Source organism: Periplaneta americana, chromosome 17, assembly GCF_040183065.1.
Source record: "Periplaneta americana isolate PAMFEO1 chromosome 17, P.americana_PAMFEO1_priV1, whole genome shotgun sequence".
NCBI classification, from domain to species: domain Eukaryota; kingdom Metazoa; phylum Arthropoda; class Insecta; order Blattodea; family Blattidae; genus Periplaneta; species Periplaneta americana.
In genome coordinates, this window is record NC_091133.1 from 67799071 (window position 1) to 67818350 (window position 19280).

The 19280-nt window shown below is 35.5% G+C and overlaps 2 protein-coding genes across 6 annotated transcripts in view; one reads left to right on the plus strand and one right to left on the minus strand.

Annotated features, from left to right (window-relative positions):
• Positions 1-19280, minus strand: part of LOC138693158 (lachesin-like) — a 1789721-nt gene that overhangs the window by 324105 nt on the left and 1446336 nt on the right. The gene's annotated exons all lie outside the window — the stretch shown is intronic.
• LOC138692691 (UDP-glucosyltransferase 2-like) overlaps positions 1-19280 on the plus strand; it is a 38521-nt gene that overhangs the window by 10949 nt on the left and 8292 nt on the right. The window contains exons 1-3 of one of the 2 annotated variants that reach the window (XM_069815820.1): positions 5117-5271; positions 13076-13903; positions 15964-16180. In XM_069815820.1, coding sequence (XP_069671921.1) covers positions 13076-13903; positions 15964-16180 — 1045 coding nt within the window. In that variant the 5' untranslated portion in view covers positions 5117-5271. Of the gene's footprint in view, positions 1-5116; positions 5272-13075; positions 13904-15963; positions 16181-19280 lie in introns of those variants that run through there. The other variant, XM_069815819.1, reaches the window with a different exon arrangement.

Consider the following 19280-nt stretch of genomic DNA (forward strand, 5'->3'; position numbering starts at 1 on the left):
CTTCCACATCTACATCTTCATCTTCTAATTCCATGTCCATTGTATCTAAAGAAAATGACACTCCTTCATAACAATTGTTCATTTAATTAATGTATTAATCAGGTTATTTGTTATTGGGCCTACACTATAAAATGTTTAAATTAAATTATGATTTCAGCAGATAATGAAAATGTATTTCTGTTATAATAATAAGAGAAAAGCGCAATGCATGTAATTAATATTTTTAAACATGTATTTCGCTTTTCTGGATTGGCATTACTGAATAACATTCAATTTCTTTATTGCAGTAATCGTATTTATCTCTTTTGACTTCACAATGTCTGAATATGTTAAGTATTCATAAATATACAATTATTAACATTTTGTGAGCGAATTTTAGGGATATATTATTTACATTTTTTATTTTATTCACGAAATAGTTCTAAGAAATGCCACTCGAGGTCTGAGATTGCCATAGATAATATGATGTTTTGTTTTTGTACTAATGTGTTAGTAATATTCGTAATTCTTTTCGTCTCAAATTTTGATAAATTATATAAATTATCATTGTAGTTACAGTAGCACAGGTTAATTTTTCTCTTTATACGCAATATCTGCCTCATTAGAAGCTGTCGACAATTTTGCTAACCTAAAAGTAATAAATTGAAACCCCGGGACCTTCAACTTATCATGTAAACAATAATAATGCATTGTAAAGTGATTTAAATTGATTGTCTTTCGAAAATCTACCATCACTTCTTATTTAGTATATTCTTATTTTTGTCATTTAACGTTATTATATGTTGGACCGACCGAATCCTGGCCTATTTTGCAATTTGGACTTTTTCATATATCGAACGTTATAAATTCATCATTTATGTTTAGACTAAATGGCACGAGCAAAACATGTTTGGATATTTTTATATAGAGATTTCTAATATCTGGACGTTTTCCGTACGAAGGAGTACTAACAGTCTGCGACGCACGACCTTGAATTCACAAGGACACAAAGTTCCTCGACTTCATTTTTTTCTGCCTCTCTGTAATTTGTTCATCACCATTAGGCTATTCTATTTATTGTACTAGATAACGTAAAGAACATTTCTATAAGAACGAAATGTGTCACATTATCATCAGTTCGATTGTGCGTTCGGAAGTACCGTTTAGCTTTCCCGCCGGTTCTTTCACAAGGTATTTATTTTATTTTTGTATACCGTACAGCGGTAATTTTCACTATTATTTGTTTGTACTGTGGAAAGTGCGAGTGACGCATAGATATGTGTTTAGGTAGATATACTTAGTGTTAAGTCATTTAATCAATTTGTATATTTTTTTTGGATCAATTAAAATGTGGAGAATTAATCCTGTAACATTTGAGTTGTCTAGTTATAAAGACGGCCATATTCATTTGTCAAAAGTGTTCAGCAGATGCCAAAAATTGTTTTAGACTGTTTAAGCCAACTTAGGAAGTTGAATTCTTTTCTGCAATATGTTAGCAGCTTAGAATAAACAATTTGCTTAATTTAAATATTTGATCTTCCATATACAGTGAAACCTCTCCTTACGGACACCCCAAGATACGGACACTCCTCAGATACGGACAGATTTTTACGTCCCAACTGAAATAATATAGAAATAATGATAAATTTAAGTCTTCTTTACGGACACTTTCAGACACGAACAGCTATTTCACAGTCCTAAAGCTTGCTTCACCTTCTGACTGCGAACAGAACTTGAATTTCAAGATCTAATGTATTACAAAAATGGAAGATTTAGTACAGAAATGTCTTAACATGAAAGAAGACAATAAGGGTCTCGTAGGCTACCACTAGCCCAGCCGGCTACCCCTTGTTAGCTGGAAGCGGGTGGATAAACAAAGTCATAAAATTTAACCTGTCTGATGGGTCCAAGGTTTCCGCGATCGTGAAACTGTATTCGACACATGATAGGGTTAACAGGATTATTCTCTTCACTTCAATCAGTTGTTCGGTTTCGAGAGACATGGCACCTGAACGTAAAGGTTAAGTTGAAAACTGTAAATTACAGTACTACATAACTGTAGATCTAGAATAAAATTGCATGGCACAGTACTGTATTTTCCTTTTACGGTCTTATCTACTGTAGTTCAAAGTTGCAAAGAATTTACTGTAGTATATTGTATTCAGAATTGAACTACAGTAATACATTTCATTTAAAGCGTGCAAGGATACATAATGCTTATTATAAATTTATTATTAGATTGGGAAGCTTCCCTCCCAATAAAGAACACCTCCCAGATGTGGACAAATTGTTACGTCTCTTCGGTGTCCGTAAATGAGAGGTTTCACTGTATAATGAGGCATCTTCTGCATACCTCTGGAGAAAGAACAAAGGAAGAGACTAATTAAGTGCTTTGTATGGAGTGTAGCATTGTATGGGGCAGAAACATGAACATTACGACGAAGTGAAGAGAAGCAAATAGAAGCATTTGAAATGTGGATATGGAGAAGGATGGAGTGTGTGAAGTGAACAGACAGAATAAGAAACGAAGCTGTGTTGGAAAGAGTGGATGAAGAAAGAATGATGCTGAAACTGATCAGAAAGAGAAAAAGGAATTGACTGGGTCACTGGCTGAGAAGAAACTGCCTTCTGAAGGATGCATTTGAAGAAAAGGTGAACGAGAGAATAAGATAAGTTATCAGATGATAGACGACATTAAGATATATGGATCATATTAGGATACAAAAAGGAAGGCAGAAAATAGGAAAGACTGGAGAATGCTGGATTTGCAGTGAAAGACCTGCCCTTGGGCAGAATATTATGAATGAATATAATGAGATAATTTAAAAATAAAAATGGACTTTGCCGGCTTTGTAACAAAGGATGGGAGGAGGCCGTTTTTGTAACATAAATGACAGCACACTTCATATATTTGAGTAGGGAAACAGAGTGGTTTAAAAATTTCAATATATTTTATCTCTTCAAGAATAAACAGAAACATATTTATTTTAAGAAAAGTACATTATGTTGGTGCAACTACATGAAATTAATATGAAAAATTCCAACATAACAAATAGAAAACACTGCAGAAATTATCTGACTCTTTGGAAGTAAAGCTATTACTTATTACTTTACAACATTTTTACACAGAGTAAAAAGAAATCTATGTTATGAATATACCTTTAACAGAAAATAATTTCACATTACAATTTATAGAAAATACTGCAGAAATTCACTGGCGCTTTTGAAGTAAAGTTATTGCTTTTCAACATTGTTGCACAGAACAAAAATTAATCAATGCTATTAACATACTCCTCCATCTACCACAACCACCTGCTCAATCACATGACCTAATTCAAGCCTCTGATTGGCTTTTCGTGGAGTTGGCCGCTTTCGTCATACAAACGCTTAGGAGGTAGCCGTCTTTATAACGAAGATTCGTTTTTAAAACATAATTTAACACATTTCTCTCCGTTTTTTGACAGAAAATAATAGTAAATTCGGAGTCCATGTACAATTTTCCAAAAGAATAACTCTTAACCACACTTTCGAAAAAAATGGACTTGGCCTTCTTTACAACAAGGCTGCTCATTTTAAGCACGCAGGTAATAGCAAAGTACATTATTATGAGTGAAGAAGAAGCAGATAACAAATATTAAATTATCTGAATTAATAAGACAAATATAGAATGGTATATCTCTAGCTTCAAGTGATCCCCGATACACTGACAGTGTTTCACAGTCATAGCCTAAAAGTGACGCTCAAAAATCTGTCGGAGGTTACTTGAAAAGGTGCTCGACTTGCTTTTTCGAGGGCTAAACCCGGGAACGATCCATACACTTAGGCACGCTTTAGCTCATTGTATATCCTACATAGGCCTATTGTATGCGATGACTGTCCAAGTTCGACAGGGACCCGGGTGACATTTGTGAATGCGACAATGTCAGGTGGACCATCCTGCCTCGTCCCGTTTTCAGACGAGTAGCATGATAAGCCTCAGGGACTCGGAGCCCAGAGTCCTTCCTGAACAACCGACGCTGACAGTTGGCCCATCCTGCTACAGTCCCTGATAGCACCAGATTCCGCGCACACAAATAGCGTGATAAGCCCTAAGTCCTTCCTATATCAGCATAGTACTCTCAAGACTTTACCCCAGCCTATTTTTACGATTGCAGATGATAGATAAAATAAAGGACAGGTGGAGAGTATTGGTGAATGATAGGACACGGGAGTACCCCGAGAAAAACCTTCTGCAACATCTGTTTTGTTCACCATAAAATCCAACAATACGAGGCCGAGGATCGAACCAGGGCCGCCCGAATGGAAGTCTACAACATGTGAACTTGAGCCACAAACGCAGCATATTAGTAAAGGACACTGCTTGTGGATTCGATGAAGACTGAGAGTAAAAGTAATACAAGATGTGCGAAATTTGTAGCGTTATATTGACTGAAGGACGAAAAAGCCAAACGAGTGACTACCACAATGTTAATAATAAAATTAACTTTTTGTAATTCTCATCACAAACGAGCTCTTTCCTATTTAGTCGCTTCTGAAACTGGGAACTACTAATGAACTCTACCAATAACATTACTTACATGAAGAACTAATATTTACGTAAGAATTTATCATTGTAAAAGTCAACGCCGACTCTAAAAATTATGTATAGAACTACTATATTAGTATAGGCGTACATATTTTTGAACATTCAGTAAGTTCTGTTTATACTCAAGCGCGGTGGAAATGAAATTACATAACGTATTTCGCAATCATTCAAAAACAAATGTTACCTAAATACTACAAACCAGCTGTGATAAATATTCGGCACAATGCTTTTGTGAACTTGAATCGAGGATGACTCCTATTGTTTGTAAAATATACATTTCAATGAGATCGAGGTTATGTCTGGTGAAATTAAAACTTGTTCAAGGTTGTTATGACTTCGACGGCTTTTAACATTGAAACAGAGAGAAAATGACCTTCAGTATAACCAACCAGCTGTCTCTTAGCGATAAAAAAGTTCAAGAAGTGCAATTCATTTCTTACTGATAATTTATATCTATATACACAGGTAAAACAGTAGGAATAGTACATATTTAAGGGAGTGTATGGTAAAAAAACTTCACATATACTGTGTAATGTTCTAATGTTACTTATAAAAAGTGTTACAAGTGGCAAACAGAAAAACACAAATGGAATAATGATTACATTTATTACTTATTAACAAGGTATCAATAAATTTCAACAGTTCAAATTAACGTTTAGAAAATTCCATCACCAGCTTCAGTGCACTATTCCGTTCTGTTGACAAGGGTAAGTGTTGATCTTCCGAGGTCTTGTCTTTAATATAATGCTACCAAACAATTTTTCTCTTTTGTTTACTTTATTTTTCTACACTTCGGCCATCATACACCCCCACAGAGAAAAATCAACAGGAGTAAGGTCTTGGGACTTTGGTGACCAATACACGTAACCACCGCAGCCGAGTCATTGTTCGGGAAATGTGAAATATAGATGATGTGTCAACTACGGCTAAAATACAGACTGTTAAAAAAGTAGCCTATCCAATATCTTAAGAGGTGCTAGTATGCATCAACACAAGAAAATAATGTCTAATAAATATGGGTCCTACAACACATACAGTCTGATATCTGTACACTTGTCCATAAGAGATGCTCTATGTCATGTCCATTCATGGCAATGCATTTCTCTGTCCTTTGACGTAAGAAATCACGCATTCTTTGAAATTTGTTGTTAATAGATTAATAAGAAATTCCTGATAACAAGCCCTAGTTAATCTCTGTGGTAGCACGTATGGCCCTATTAGTCTATCGCCAAGAACGCCTATCCATACGTTGATTGAGAATCGGTGTTGATGCTTTGTTTCTTCAACTGCATGGGGATTTTCTTCAGCCCACACATGCTGATTATGAAAATTCATATCATCATCTCCGCTGAACCCCACTCACATTCGCACCCAGACTTCTGTTTTCAGTATTCCTTGCGACGTATCATTATTCCATGCCAGGGGTGTCAACTACGGTGTGATTATCTGGTAGTCTGCTGTATTGTAAGGCAGAGAAATGCATTGCCATAAATGGACGTCACATTGAGAACCTCTTATGAACAAGTGTTCAGTCAGAAAGAATGTGTCGTAGGACCCATGTTTGTTAGACATTGTTTTCTTGTTTTCATGCATACCTCCAAAAATATTGGATACTTTTAAACAATCTGTATATAGAGGCTCCGTCATGTTGGAAGAATATACCCATCCTCGTTGCCAAGGGAACCTCCTGCAACAACATTAGAAGCTAGTTTTGCAGAGCATCGGCACATTATTTTCCTTTGTACGTAATCAATAGTAGGTTTACGTAGTCATTTGTCATTCCATCATACCATTTCTGAGGCTTTGAATTGACTTGCATTTCGAGAGGGAGCATTATGACCGAGCACTGCATTTATTTATTTATTTATTTATTTATTTATAGACCTATATGTATTTATTCATTTATTTATTTAATCTAAGAAGATTAAGACCAGAGGGTCTTCTCTTCCATCCTACCAGATAACACATACAAATACAAACCGCAATAGTAAATGGTGCTAATTACTGTAGGCCTACATAAAAGACCAAGAAAGGATTAAGAGGATCAAAAGAGAACACTACAACTGTTCTGGACTTGCTCCATTGTATTATAGGTACACAAGAGCACATTAAAACTGTCAATCTCAATAAAATTGTACTTACGTGACAGTTCTCTTGTACAGAACCTTGTTACGAATTAACAATGAATAGTTGAATGAGCGAACAAATGAACTAAATTATGGACTGTTAATGTAGCGAATATCTCTGATTGAGGTTCTGGCTGATATGTACATCTATTATTATCAGACAGTACATCTCACTTGACGATATGTGTCAGAGGAAGAATAATAAATTGTTTGTATAGATCTGGTCTGATTTGTGTGATATGCAGGCTTCGAAACTTCGGACCCGATAGAGCAGTTCAGTGGGAAATCCGCATAGCGGCGTACTGAGTATAGTGGTAAAGCGTACAGTGGGTGGGGATACTGTAGAATGAATGACAACAAATACGCAAAGGAAAACGCTATGGATTTGAAGGTTCTGATGAATAATTTGGTTTTCTTACAAACCTATTTTCAAACTGTGTCTGAAACCGTTACATGGTTAGAAAAGTCAGAGCGAGAGATGCCGGAAGCCCTCAAATTATTTGAGGAAATGACGCAGAGAATTAATGAGACATCAAGTACACCGGTTACTGAACTTGTAAAACAGAACTGGAAATCAATTTTATGTAAAAATAACGGAAATGGAGCATTGTGTAATATAAACAGCATAGAGTCACCCGAGAATAAAAGACTGTCTCTTAGAGATTGCAATGATGTTAGATTTTTTCGTTTTGCTCCTATCACGTCATACGACATAGTTTTCACAGTACAAACTGTGTTTGGTAGACAACTGAAAAAGATTTACGTTTGAGACACTGAAAATGTATTTTGTAGTACATTGCAATTCTGTACTGTAACTGCACTTCCTAAAGACGACTAATAGGATAAATGAAGAAATTAAAATTGCTACATGCTTATTTCCACCATTACCACTGTGTATAATTAAACACAAATGCTTATAAAAGACAGGAGAATAAATGTTTTTCACATTCTTTTGACATTGTCATTGTGTAATGTATATTTACTTTCAGAATGTCCATATGTGTGCGTTTCCCCATACTATCGTACTATATTCTAAATAGCAACGTTGATACCTCAACACATATCTACCTTTCACTACCTGCAGGGAGTCAACAACCTATAGTACAAGAACAGTAAACTTATTGTATCGGGTCCAAAGTCTCGAAGCCTGGTGATATGTTACTAATCAGCGATGTATGAAATGGAGAAAGGATCTAGTCACCTTACCTCTTATTTCCTGTCTTAGTTTCCTCATGAGTGATGACTTATTGGTGTTTCTTATGAGATTTAAACCTGTATTCGGATAGTTGACTAATCAACAAACAACAATATAGTAAAATTGACTCTCTCTTCTGAATTACGCAATCCGTGGTTCGATTCATGGCGTGGGCAATGGAAAGAGATTTGTTTTCCGTCCATGGGTTTGTCCCTTGCCAGCATTTTGCGGCTGCAAAGTGTTGGTACAAAGATATACACTCACTCCTTTATCTCACTGCATTGGATAATAAGTTGGTGTTGAAGGACGTGGTGAAACATGAATAATATGAATAAATAGAGATACAAAAAAGGGAAATGCTACTTGATTCCCGGTAAGTGCAAACATCACGGTACTAGATCTACGGAATATCACAGATTAAATATACAATCCCACATGTCTTACTCGGGATTCGGTGTTTCAGCTTTGAGTTCCGTAACAAATTAAGCTGCTCTTAGAGAAATTTTCTCTAACTTTAATTACTCACAACATCGGTTTAATTTTTTCTTTCATACTCCATTACAATATAGAAGGCGACAATTTAAGTAGGTTTATAGGTAGCCCTAATAATTTTAAATCGACAGAAATGTACAAGTATCACAAAATATTAATTATTTTGTATTTCTAACAAGCAAACAACAACAATAGTAATAATAATAATAATAATAATAATAATAATAATAATAATAATAATAATAATAATAAAATACTATTAATAATAATAGGGTCTGTCTTACTTACTTACAAATGGCTTTTAAGAAACCCGAAGGTTCATTGCCTCTCTTACAAAAGTCCGCCATCGGTCCTTATCCTGAGCAAGATTCATCCAGTCCCTAGCATCATATCCCACCTCCCTCAAATCCATTTTAATATTATCCTTCCGTCTACGTCTCGGCCACCCAATAGGTATTTTTCCCTCGTATCTTCTAACTAACACTTTAGGCCTATATGCATTTCTGGAGTCACCCATGCGTGCTACATGCCCTCCCCATCTCAAACATCCGGATTTAATATTCCTAATTATGTTAGGTGAAGAATACAATGCGTGCAGTTCTGCGTTGTGTAACTGTCTACATTATCCTGTAACTTCATCCCTCTTAGCCTCAAATATTTTCCTAATGAATCCATTCTCGAACAACCTTAATCTCTGTTGCTCTCTCGACGTGAGAGTCCAAGTTTAATAAGCATACAGATAGACCTGTAATATAACTGTTTTATGAATTTTAACTTCCAGCTTCTTTTTTGAGAGCAGAATGGATGACAAAAGCTTCTCAATCGAATAATAACAGTCATTACTTAAATAATAATAATAATAATAATAATAATAATAATAATAATAATAATAATAATACCATAGTAAATTTGTTAAGAAAATATACCTAAAAACCTGTTGGAAGTAACATTGGAAAACAAAAAGCTTCAAATAAACCATAACGACAAGTGCATTCTGTCGTCACAGCCATAAGACCTGTATATTATTTGCAGTTGGACAGCCCTTGTTTACATTATTGAGACTGAAAGAGATATCAGTTTTAGGAAAAGAATAGACGAAACTGAATTTGTTTTTCTCTTGACCCTCCGCTACGAGACGGTGCTGCATATTGACTTCCGAATAAAGTTTTAAAGCTATCTTCCGTATGTCTAAGTAAAATATGCACAAACTTCGAGAGATCGATACCGGTACTCGCATGACTGAAGAGTTCGTCACTGCACGCGCGTCAGAATACGCAATAAGTGGTTACGTAACCGCACGCTTCATTAGCAATTCCAGCAACAAAAACAAAATGAGGACCGTCAAGCTACAAATGTGGCGAAGTCAGATCTCATTATAGGGTAAAAGTATATCGGCAACGGAAGAATTTTAAGACTTTGTACAGACGATGTAGTCCTGCTACTGGAAACATTTTATAGGAGAATGTCATGTATATGACACGTAACTTTCGTTAAAAAACATAATTTTGATCAAAAATATAATTTGGTTCCTTTGACCCATTCAATTCTTGCTATTACGAAGATTTTAAACTATATTCTATTTTTTTTATACAGAAGGGAAATTTCCCGCTGTTAAGTTTAAATGTCATTCAGTAATAACAGAGGTTGAAGCGTGCTAGTACCACAGTCTGGTATATACAGTCACGAGGCTTGAGTTGTGAGGGTGCTAGGAACAATAGACTGTGCCGATACTATTTCGCATTGTTTGTAATGAGACGATATTAGCGATCCTATAACTAAAAGCCAGGTTATGAACCGACTAAACCGGAAGCAACGTTTTGTTGCTCTCTTTCTGAGCTCTATTGCCACATAGTGGCGCGAGATTCAAAGCATGTTCAGCGTTTGTCACCGATATGTTTAAAATAACTACTGTCTATAGTTCTCGATAACACTATCTACAATATTAGTAATTAAAATTACTGTTTTTAAGAAAGCACAAGCTAATGACGCTGGTACGAAATGCACGTGGTATTGCAAATGAACTGGGAAGTTTGGCTACACTGTCTCCGTGATTCCGTTGCCAGATTTTCGTTAGCAGACGACATTTTCACGTGAGGTCCAATGAAAAGCTCCGTTCTCCTTCCCCCCTCCGCCCCGCCATACTCAAAGTGTCATCGCTGCACAGGCTACCCCTCTAACCCGCACTTTCCTCTCGCCCTGCCAACCACTTCCTGTTTAGTCGGTTCATAACCTGGCTTTTAGTATAGTGGTTAGCAACTATCTATGGATGCATATTTACTACGTATTGAACTTCGTGACTGTACATAGGCCTACTAGACTGTGCTAGTACTACAGCATACCTGTTTGTGGCAGGATTTTCCTACATGTTAACGTTCTTTGTTATCCTCCATTAGTCTAGCCCTGCTTGTAACCTAGTCAAATTCATTTTTAAACACGTCACTTGGAATAAACTTTTCATTGAAAATGATGGATACTGTGATTGGTGTTCTGGTGTTGATGTGCTTGGTAATTGCTTTCTTTTTAATAGGTGGTAGAGGACATTACATACACTTTGATACCAAGGAATACGTGTATAGTGTTTGAATGGAAGAAAATCAACTTCGTTAGTCATTTCATGGCCGGTTTCTTCAAGTATTGTTAGAACATTTAACGACTGTTAAACCCTCAACAGCTTTTTTTCATGTCTTCAACACTAGTTTGGCTTAACAGATTGTTAACTGTATGTTAACTTTAAATGTAGGATTTCAAGCAGTTAATTCATTTAACAAACAGTTAAACATGGAGGATGACGCCACATCTCTTCAGACAAAAGTTATAAAAATAATGTGTTTTGTCTCTCTTTACGGAATATTTAGTATCAATGCTTCAAAATATGTAATGATTAAATAATAAAATGTTTCAGCGCTTCTTTAAGATAAATCATATATAATTTCTACATGGACCTGAAGCAGAGAGTGTGAGTAGAGAATTTTATATGATACGGAATTCTCCTCGGGGTTTTGTGTACAGTTGACTACACACACATCCCTGTAATTATTGCCACCTGGTGGTCATAATGCTGAGATTTTTCTGAACAGAAATTCATATTTAGCATTACAACTATAACCTTACTTATAATAATTATTATTCAATATTAGTCAATACAACTTTAATTTAACAACTCCCTGTACTATATGGATCATGGCCTACTGCAACAGGTTATGATTTTATACATGTTTCATGACTTACTCTACAGTACAGAATTTAAATAATAATTTCAGCCAATAATACATCGCCTTATATGTGCAAAATCATTACCAGCTGCTGTTGAGTAGTTAGAATAGTATTAACGACAGGTACAGTTGTGTTGGTTATTTTAAACAAAATTATTGAAGAAATGGAAAAGATATTAACAAAACGTTAAAAATAAACCAGCTGTTAATTTAACATTTGTTAAGCCAAATTAAACGTTACTTGGAGAAACCGGCCATTAAAGTGACGGGTGTGTCTAAAATTGCGGTATTTAGTTACATGAAAGAAAATGAATCGGGAGAAAAGCCTAAAAGCCCTAAAAAACGCATTCGTGAGTCTCCTGTTATAGTGTTGGACACATTTAATTAATAAGCTTTAAGACGGACAGTATTTGCTTCATATAAATAAGGCTTTATAACCAATTTACGGTCTCAAATTAGCAATATACAGGGTATTAGAAAAAGTATCCAATATTTTAGGGGATGCTAGTATGCATCAAAACAAGAAAAATGTCTAATAAACATGAGTCTTACAATGCATACTTTCTGAGGTCTGAACACTTTTTCATAGGAGGTGCTCAATGTGACGTCCATTCATGGCAATGCATTCCTCTGCCCTTCAGCGTAAGGAATCACGCACTCTTTTAAATTGACCTGGTTGTTCTTTATAACCCAAAGTCGAGGGGATTTAGATTTGAGGAACCAGCAGGCCAAGGTGTGGGGCCTCCCCAACCAATCCAGCGGTCCTCAAATGTCAGCGACAGGTGTTCACGCTCATTGCGGAAAAAATGTGCTGGTGTGCCATCATGCATGAACCACATCTGTAGTCTTTGCTGACATGGCACATACTCCAGCAAGGTTGGCAATATATTAGAAAATCCTGATAACGAGCCCCAGTTAATCTCTGTGGTAGCACGTATGGCCCTTAATTATCGCCAAGAACGCCTGCCCATACGTTGATTGAGAATCGGTGCTGATGCCTTGTATATTCAATGCATGGGAATTTTCATCAACCCACACATGTTGATTACGAAAATTCACAACACCATCTCTGCTGAACCTCGCTCATATCCGCAACCAAACTTTTGTTTTCAGTATTCCTTGCGATGTATCATTATTCCATGCCAGGGGTGTCAACTATGGTATGATTATCCGGTAGCCTGCTGTATTGTAGGGCAGAAAAATGCATTGAGATAAATGGACGTCACATTGAGCACCTCCTGTGAACAAATGTTCAGATCTCAGAAAGTATGTGTTGTACGACCTATGTTTATGAGACATTTTTTCTTGTTTTAATGCATACTAGCACCTCTTAAAATATTGGATAATTTTTTTAAAACCTGTATAAATGGGAACTCTGGTGACTTAATGTCTGCACAAGTATCCACCTTTAACACAGAAAGAACATTCATGTCTAAAGTGGGATAGCGACATACTTAAGCCGAATTATTTTTGTCTTTTTCGACAGATGAGGTGCTGGCATGTGCTATTGGCGGCTGCAGTCATGGCCAGTTTCTCTGTAAGCAATTCTGAAGGAGCAAGAATCCTGGCACTCTTCAGTTTGAATGGAAGAAGTCATTTCGTCATGTTTGAAGCCCTGCTCAAGGGTCTGGCCTCCCGCGGTCATCAAGTTGATGTGGTGGGATTCTTTCCTCAGAAGAAACCTGTTCCGAATTACACAGACATCAGTGTTGAAGACGCTTTGCCTGTCTTGCTCAACAATTTCACTGTGCAAGTTGTTAGAAATTTTGGATATATTAATTTATTAGATTTTATATGGCAGACAAATCTCGAAATGTGCGAAAAAGTATTGCAACACCCTAACGTACAAACATTAATTAAAAATCGTGAGAAATACGATCTCATAATAACAGAAGTATTTGGACCTGACTGCTTTATAGGCTTCTCACATTATTTCAAAGCTCCCTTCATTAGTATGACATCGAGTGTGGCGTTACCTTGGGCAAACGATCGCTTGGGTAACCCTGACAATCCTTCTTATATCCCAGATTACTTTCTTCCTTACACGCAGCATATGAATTTCGGTCAAAGGATTGTGAATTTGGTACTAACAGAACTTTTAAAAGTAGGGCATTATATATTTGCTGAACTGCCGATGGATAAAGTGTCAAGAAAGTATCTCGGTGAAGATATTCCTCCTTTATCAGAACTAAAAAAGAAGACGTCTCTATATTTCGTAAATAGCCATTTCAGCTTAAATATACCACGACCAACAGTTCCTGCGTTCATAGAAATAGGTGGAATTCATATAGAGAGCGGCGGAAAATTGCCGAAGGTAAGTTAAAATACGAATAAATTTTTCAAGTCGTAACGCATTTTTGGAAGCAGTAAAATCTTCACTATCGCTTCCCTTAGAATGTAATTAAATTGGGAAACTTTGATTCTATATTTATGCACTTAAATATATATATATATATATACACGTACAGGGCTATATTAATCAATCTTGTCCGCTCACAGGGTGCTTTTACATTTCGGCTATTGAGCTTGTCTCAATCGGCGACGCCCGTACTTCAATTTCGCTTCCTAAAATTTGCGTTGTTCTTGAGTCAGCTGTCTAGCCATCTTCGTGAATGAATATATACTGATGTGAGGCCGTCAGAAAACAGATTCGTAAATGAACTATCGTGCAGTGTCAGAGGAAGTGGAGTTGGACTATGAGAGTGGCATGAACAGAATTAAAAAACCGCGTTGAGCGGACAATATTAAATGAAGACCTTTATATAGGAGGCCTCCATGAAATTGTTTCGACTTCTACACCAGAACTGAAATTATTCAGTAATACTTAAGTAACTTACTACATCAATTAAGTCACTAACTTAACAAATAAATGCTGGATTCTCCACAGCTTAGAAGTCTAGCGAACTTCATATGAGGGTGAAAAGTAATTAAATCGACAAACTCCGGGAGGTTGTATGGGACACCAAAAGAAACGGTTTTCTCTAATATAATATTTTCTTCAGAGGTTTTATTAAACCGGCATACCACTGACATGGCTAAGGCCTGCCGATTCGGAGTTGCGCTCGGGCGTGGGTTCGATTCCCGCTTGGGTTGATTACCTGGTTGGGTTTTCTGAGGTTTTCCCCAACTATAAGGCAAATGTCAGGTAATCTATGGCGAATCCTCAGCCTCATCTCGCTATCGTAAGTTCGATCGACGCTAAATAACCTCGTAGTTGATACAGCGTCGTTAAATAACCAAGTGAAAAAATAATAATAAACCGGCAGAGGACGTATGCTTTCTTCATGATTATTCTACAAATTCACATTTTGTTCTACGGCTTGACCCAGTACAGTCTTTACTAAAACGGCAGAAGGTGTATGCGTTCTTAAGTTCATGACTACTTTATAAATTCACATTTTGTTGTACGTCTTGACCCAGTGCTTTATTAAACCGGCAGACGGCGTATGTGTTCTACAAATCCCCACATCGTGTGCGTGACTATTTGAACAATTTCCAGGGAAGTGGATTGGCAGAGGCGGTCCTGTACCTTGGCCTCCTCGATCTCCTGATTTGACACCTCTTTTTTTACTTATGGGGTCAGATGCGTAATCTTGTTTACGCAACGTCAATTGAATCAGATGATGATCTGGTGGTCCGGATATTTTCTGCAGCAGGGGAAATAAACAATAATCCTGAAGTCTCTCACCGCGTTAGACAATTCGTATCCCGCCGATGTAACCTTTGCGTACAGGCCAGTGGAGGTATTTTTGAAAATCTCTTGTAGTGATTTTAATGTGTAAATGTTTTTTAACATATTTTGCTGTGATTTTGGTGTGTAAAAGTTTTATAAGAGACTCAAGCAATAAAGCATGGCAATGGTTTGTGTTACATTAAGATCTGGTGTCCTCGTTAAATAGTGCCTCACAACACAATATGACGTTAGAGAAAACTGTTTGTATTGGGTCCCATACAACCTCCCGGAGATTGTCGGTTTAATTACTTTCCACTCTGTATAAATGAAACCACAATTCAGCAGAGAAAATTTTCTCGCTAAGATGGTCACAACGTTTCAGATAAAATGACGTGATCATATGCAGTAATGAATGCACTTAGTGGCGGCTGGTGGCAGAGGATTGTTTCCGCTCCCAGAATATATAAAAATCTAAAAACATTGACAAGACCTTTTTCCTCCCGGCCACAGAATTTATTCTTCTATTGTCTTGGTGGGTTAGTGATTTTAGTTATTTCTGTAAGTTATTCAGTTTTCATACACAGAAAGTATATTCTTGAATAATAATTATTAACATGTTTAGTTAGTTTAATGTGTTAGTTATTTGATTAGATAACATTTTATTTAATTTTAGTGACGTGTTTAACTTGTTCTGCCTACAGGATTTAGAGACTTACATTAACGAAGCGAAGCATGGAGTCATATACTTTTGCTTGGGGTCTCTGGTTCGACCTGAAACAATGCCCAAGGAAAAATTGCAGGCATTCATCGATGTCTTTTCGGAGCTACCTCAGCGCGTCTTGTGGAAGACAAATGACATTCCCGGGTTGCCCAGCAACGTCAAGACTTCCAAATGGTTTCCACAGTTCGAGATCTTGAGTAAGTTATAATTTTTAGAATGGTCACAATGTAATTATTCTGTAGATATATTAAGTTAACTAAAATGAACGAAAAACATACTGGAAGCACGTATGCTATTTTTATCTTCTTCCAGAAATGGATGCTTAAGTTATTTCTTCTTTTAATGCAGTACATCTTTCAGGTTACTAAAAATCTGTTTGAAGAAGTTTCGGTTTCCGTATAATATTCAGATATTCGACCTCCTTCAACAAGAAAATTTTGGAGATATATTATGCCTATGATGTATAAATTTCAACTTCATACTAAAATTCATATAAGGAAAATAATCTCTCTTTTGTATTAGGCCTGTATTCTTAAATTGTCATAGGCTATGTTATTTTTTAACAAAATTTACTGCATTTCGTGTGTCTCATTCCTCGATAAACCAACATGTAAATGTTAGTAATCCTGAAGAAATTATCTTCAAAATTTGGCAGAAATCCTTGTACACGAAAAAAAAAACAGGAAATTTGTATGCTCAAAATACACATTTTTTTAAATATAAGAAAACAGTTTCACTATATGTTTCGTATATTGAGGAAAGAAAACTAAATGATGGTTGATTATCTCTCAATGATCTGACTAGATTGCTCCATTATATATAACCTATGCCATATATATTTTTTTCGTATAGAAGTTACAGGTAACATATATTTTTTTGTTGACACACTCTAATTACGTTTATAAACTACCTGTAACTTCTGCACAAAATTTCACCAAATTATTTTAAGGGGTTAGGTATAGCTTACAGCATTAACATTTTGGAAATATTCAACATTTTTTTTTTCCTTCATTAATGTATCTTGTACAATAATGAAAATTAGTATGTGTAAAACACTGTACTTCCGCTATATGAAAAAAATATATATATTTCTATAATTTAAAAAGAACTTATTTACATTTTTTTTTCAAATTGAGTTTACTGTGCAGTGATGAAGTGTGTCCCACATAACTAAAAAACTATCCAACATTCTGTGATGAAACGTTTTGTGTGTATTTATGCATGTCATATCTACAATATGTTGCAAAATCACTTCTCTACTTTTGATAGATTGATAAAAAATAAATTCCTTTTACAAATGGTCAAATGTCAGCATTTTCTTCTAACACAAAATAAAAAAAAATATTTATTAAGGAATGTAGTTGAAAGAGCATGCTATTGTAAACATAGCTATTGCATGCTATTGCAATAAAATAAAAGAGAGGTAACATGAAAAAGTTAACAAGATTATGAGTTATGAGGAAAACGCTTCATCACTGCACAGTCAACTGCCACCATATTGAATTTTGAAGAAAAAATATATACAAAAAATTTTTTTAAATCGTAAAAATATTTTTCGTATAGCAAAAGGACAGAGTTTTACACATATCAATAATCATTACTGTACAAGATACAGTAATGGAGGGGAAAAAATGTTGAATATTTTCAAACATTTTACTGCTGTAAGCTGTACCTAACCCCTTAAATAGGAGGAAAGTTATTAATTTTGTCCAAGTGCACCTCCTACAAAAGGAATATTATGTACGGTATTCAAACTTGTACACATGTAATCAAAGTTTGTACAAAAAAAAAAAAGAACGGGGAGTTATAAATACCGGTACTTATAGGTTGCTCTCAGTGGTACCACTACTTGCAATACTGAAGTAAATAAACGAATAAACTAACAAAAAGGACAGGAAAGCGATATTGGCATTGAACTCAATACTCTGGAGCAGACAAGAGAATTCAGACCGTGATGTACAGCAGTGGTCGTCAGCACTCGCTGAAATGGGTAACGTAGAGATGGGAACGATATATCGGTTTTTACGAAATACCGATATTTTCGTTTCGATATAGCGATATATCGATATCGAAATTTTGATTCAATATATCGTATAATATATCGGTTTTCTCATAAATTTATCGATTTTTTTTGTGGAATTGTTATCATTATCAACAACAATAAAATCCACACTAGGCAACTCCGATAATTACCAAGAGATAACGCTACTGAAGGTGGACAGTTACATAATTGTGCAACTTCACTCAATACCTTGGCTGGACTGGAATTCGAATTCAAACTGTTTAATATGCAGCACCAAATTCAAAATGCAGCGTGTGCGAACGTGAGACAGACGGGAGGTTTATCTACTACTATTTTAATATTGTTATTTATGTTCTGCGAGGCAGGAGAGCAATTCCCACCATGAAAGGGAACCGTCTGACCTCAAAAGGGTATCAAAACTTTTATTTCTATATTCTGAAATGGAAAGAGAAAGAAGGATTTAATAGCGATGTGGCATTTGTTTACGTCTATGATTTCTATGCACTACCTAGTGCTGGCATTCTGTTTTCTTATTATATATTTTAGTGCATAAAAATTATATTCCTTTAATCATCACCATTGTTATTTGGAATGTTAAAGAGTAACAATAACTTGCAATGGCAACTTACTATAGAAGAATTGTATCAAATCAACTGTGAAGTTTGTTAAAACTTGTAACGTTCTAAGTGCGGTTTACTTACATTTAAAAATAATTAAAAGTTTGTTTACTTACATTTAAAAATGATTACATCGTTAGGTAGAAAAGGGCATTATATCTGTGTCCTGGATTGAATCCTATATAACATTAGAATACGGTATTGAAAATGTATTGTTTATTGTTACAATTTTACATTTATGCTTTTGACTGTTATGATGTTAATTTCAATGGTAAAAAGGAATATTAAAATTTAAGTAATTTCATTGTAATACAATAAATGTAGCCTTAAAATGAAATTTGCTTACGGAATAGTGATATATCGATATATTTTCTGCGATATATATCGTTTATCGAAATTAGGTTTGCAATATATTGCAATATCAATATATCGGTATTTAATTTATTTTCTCCATCGCTAGTAACACGTAACAGCTAACTTCAATGCACTTGATAAAGCGTCGCTAAATAAGAAATAAAAGGAAATCTGTGCATATTCAACTAACTTCTATGAAACCTTTAGCGTCGTTTCAAATACAATAAATTTCTCTTAGTTAAACAAAAGCTAATTTATGTCGGGACCCGTCTCTCCTCATGGTTTCCCCTCGCTATGGATTTT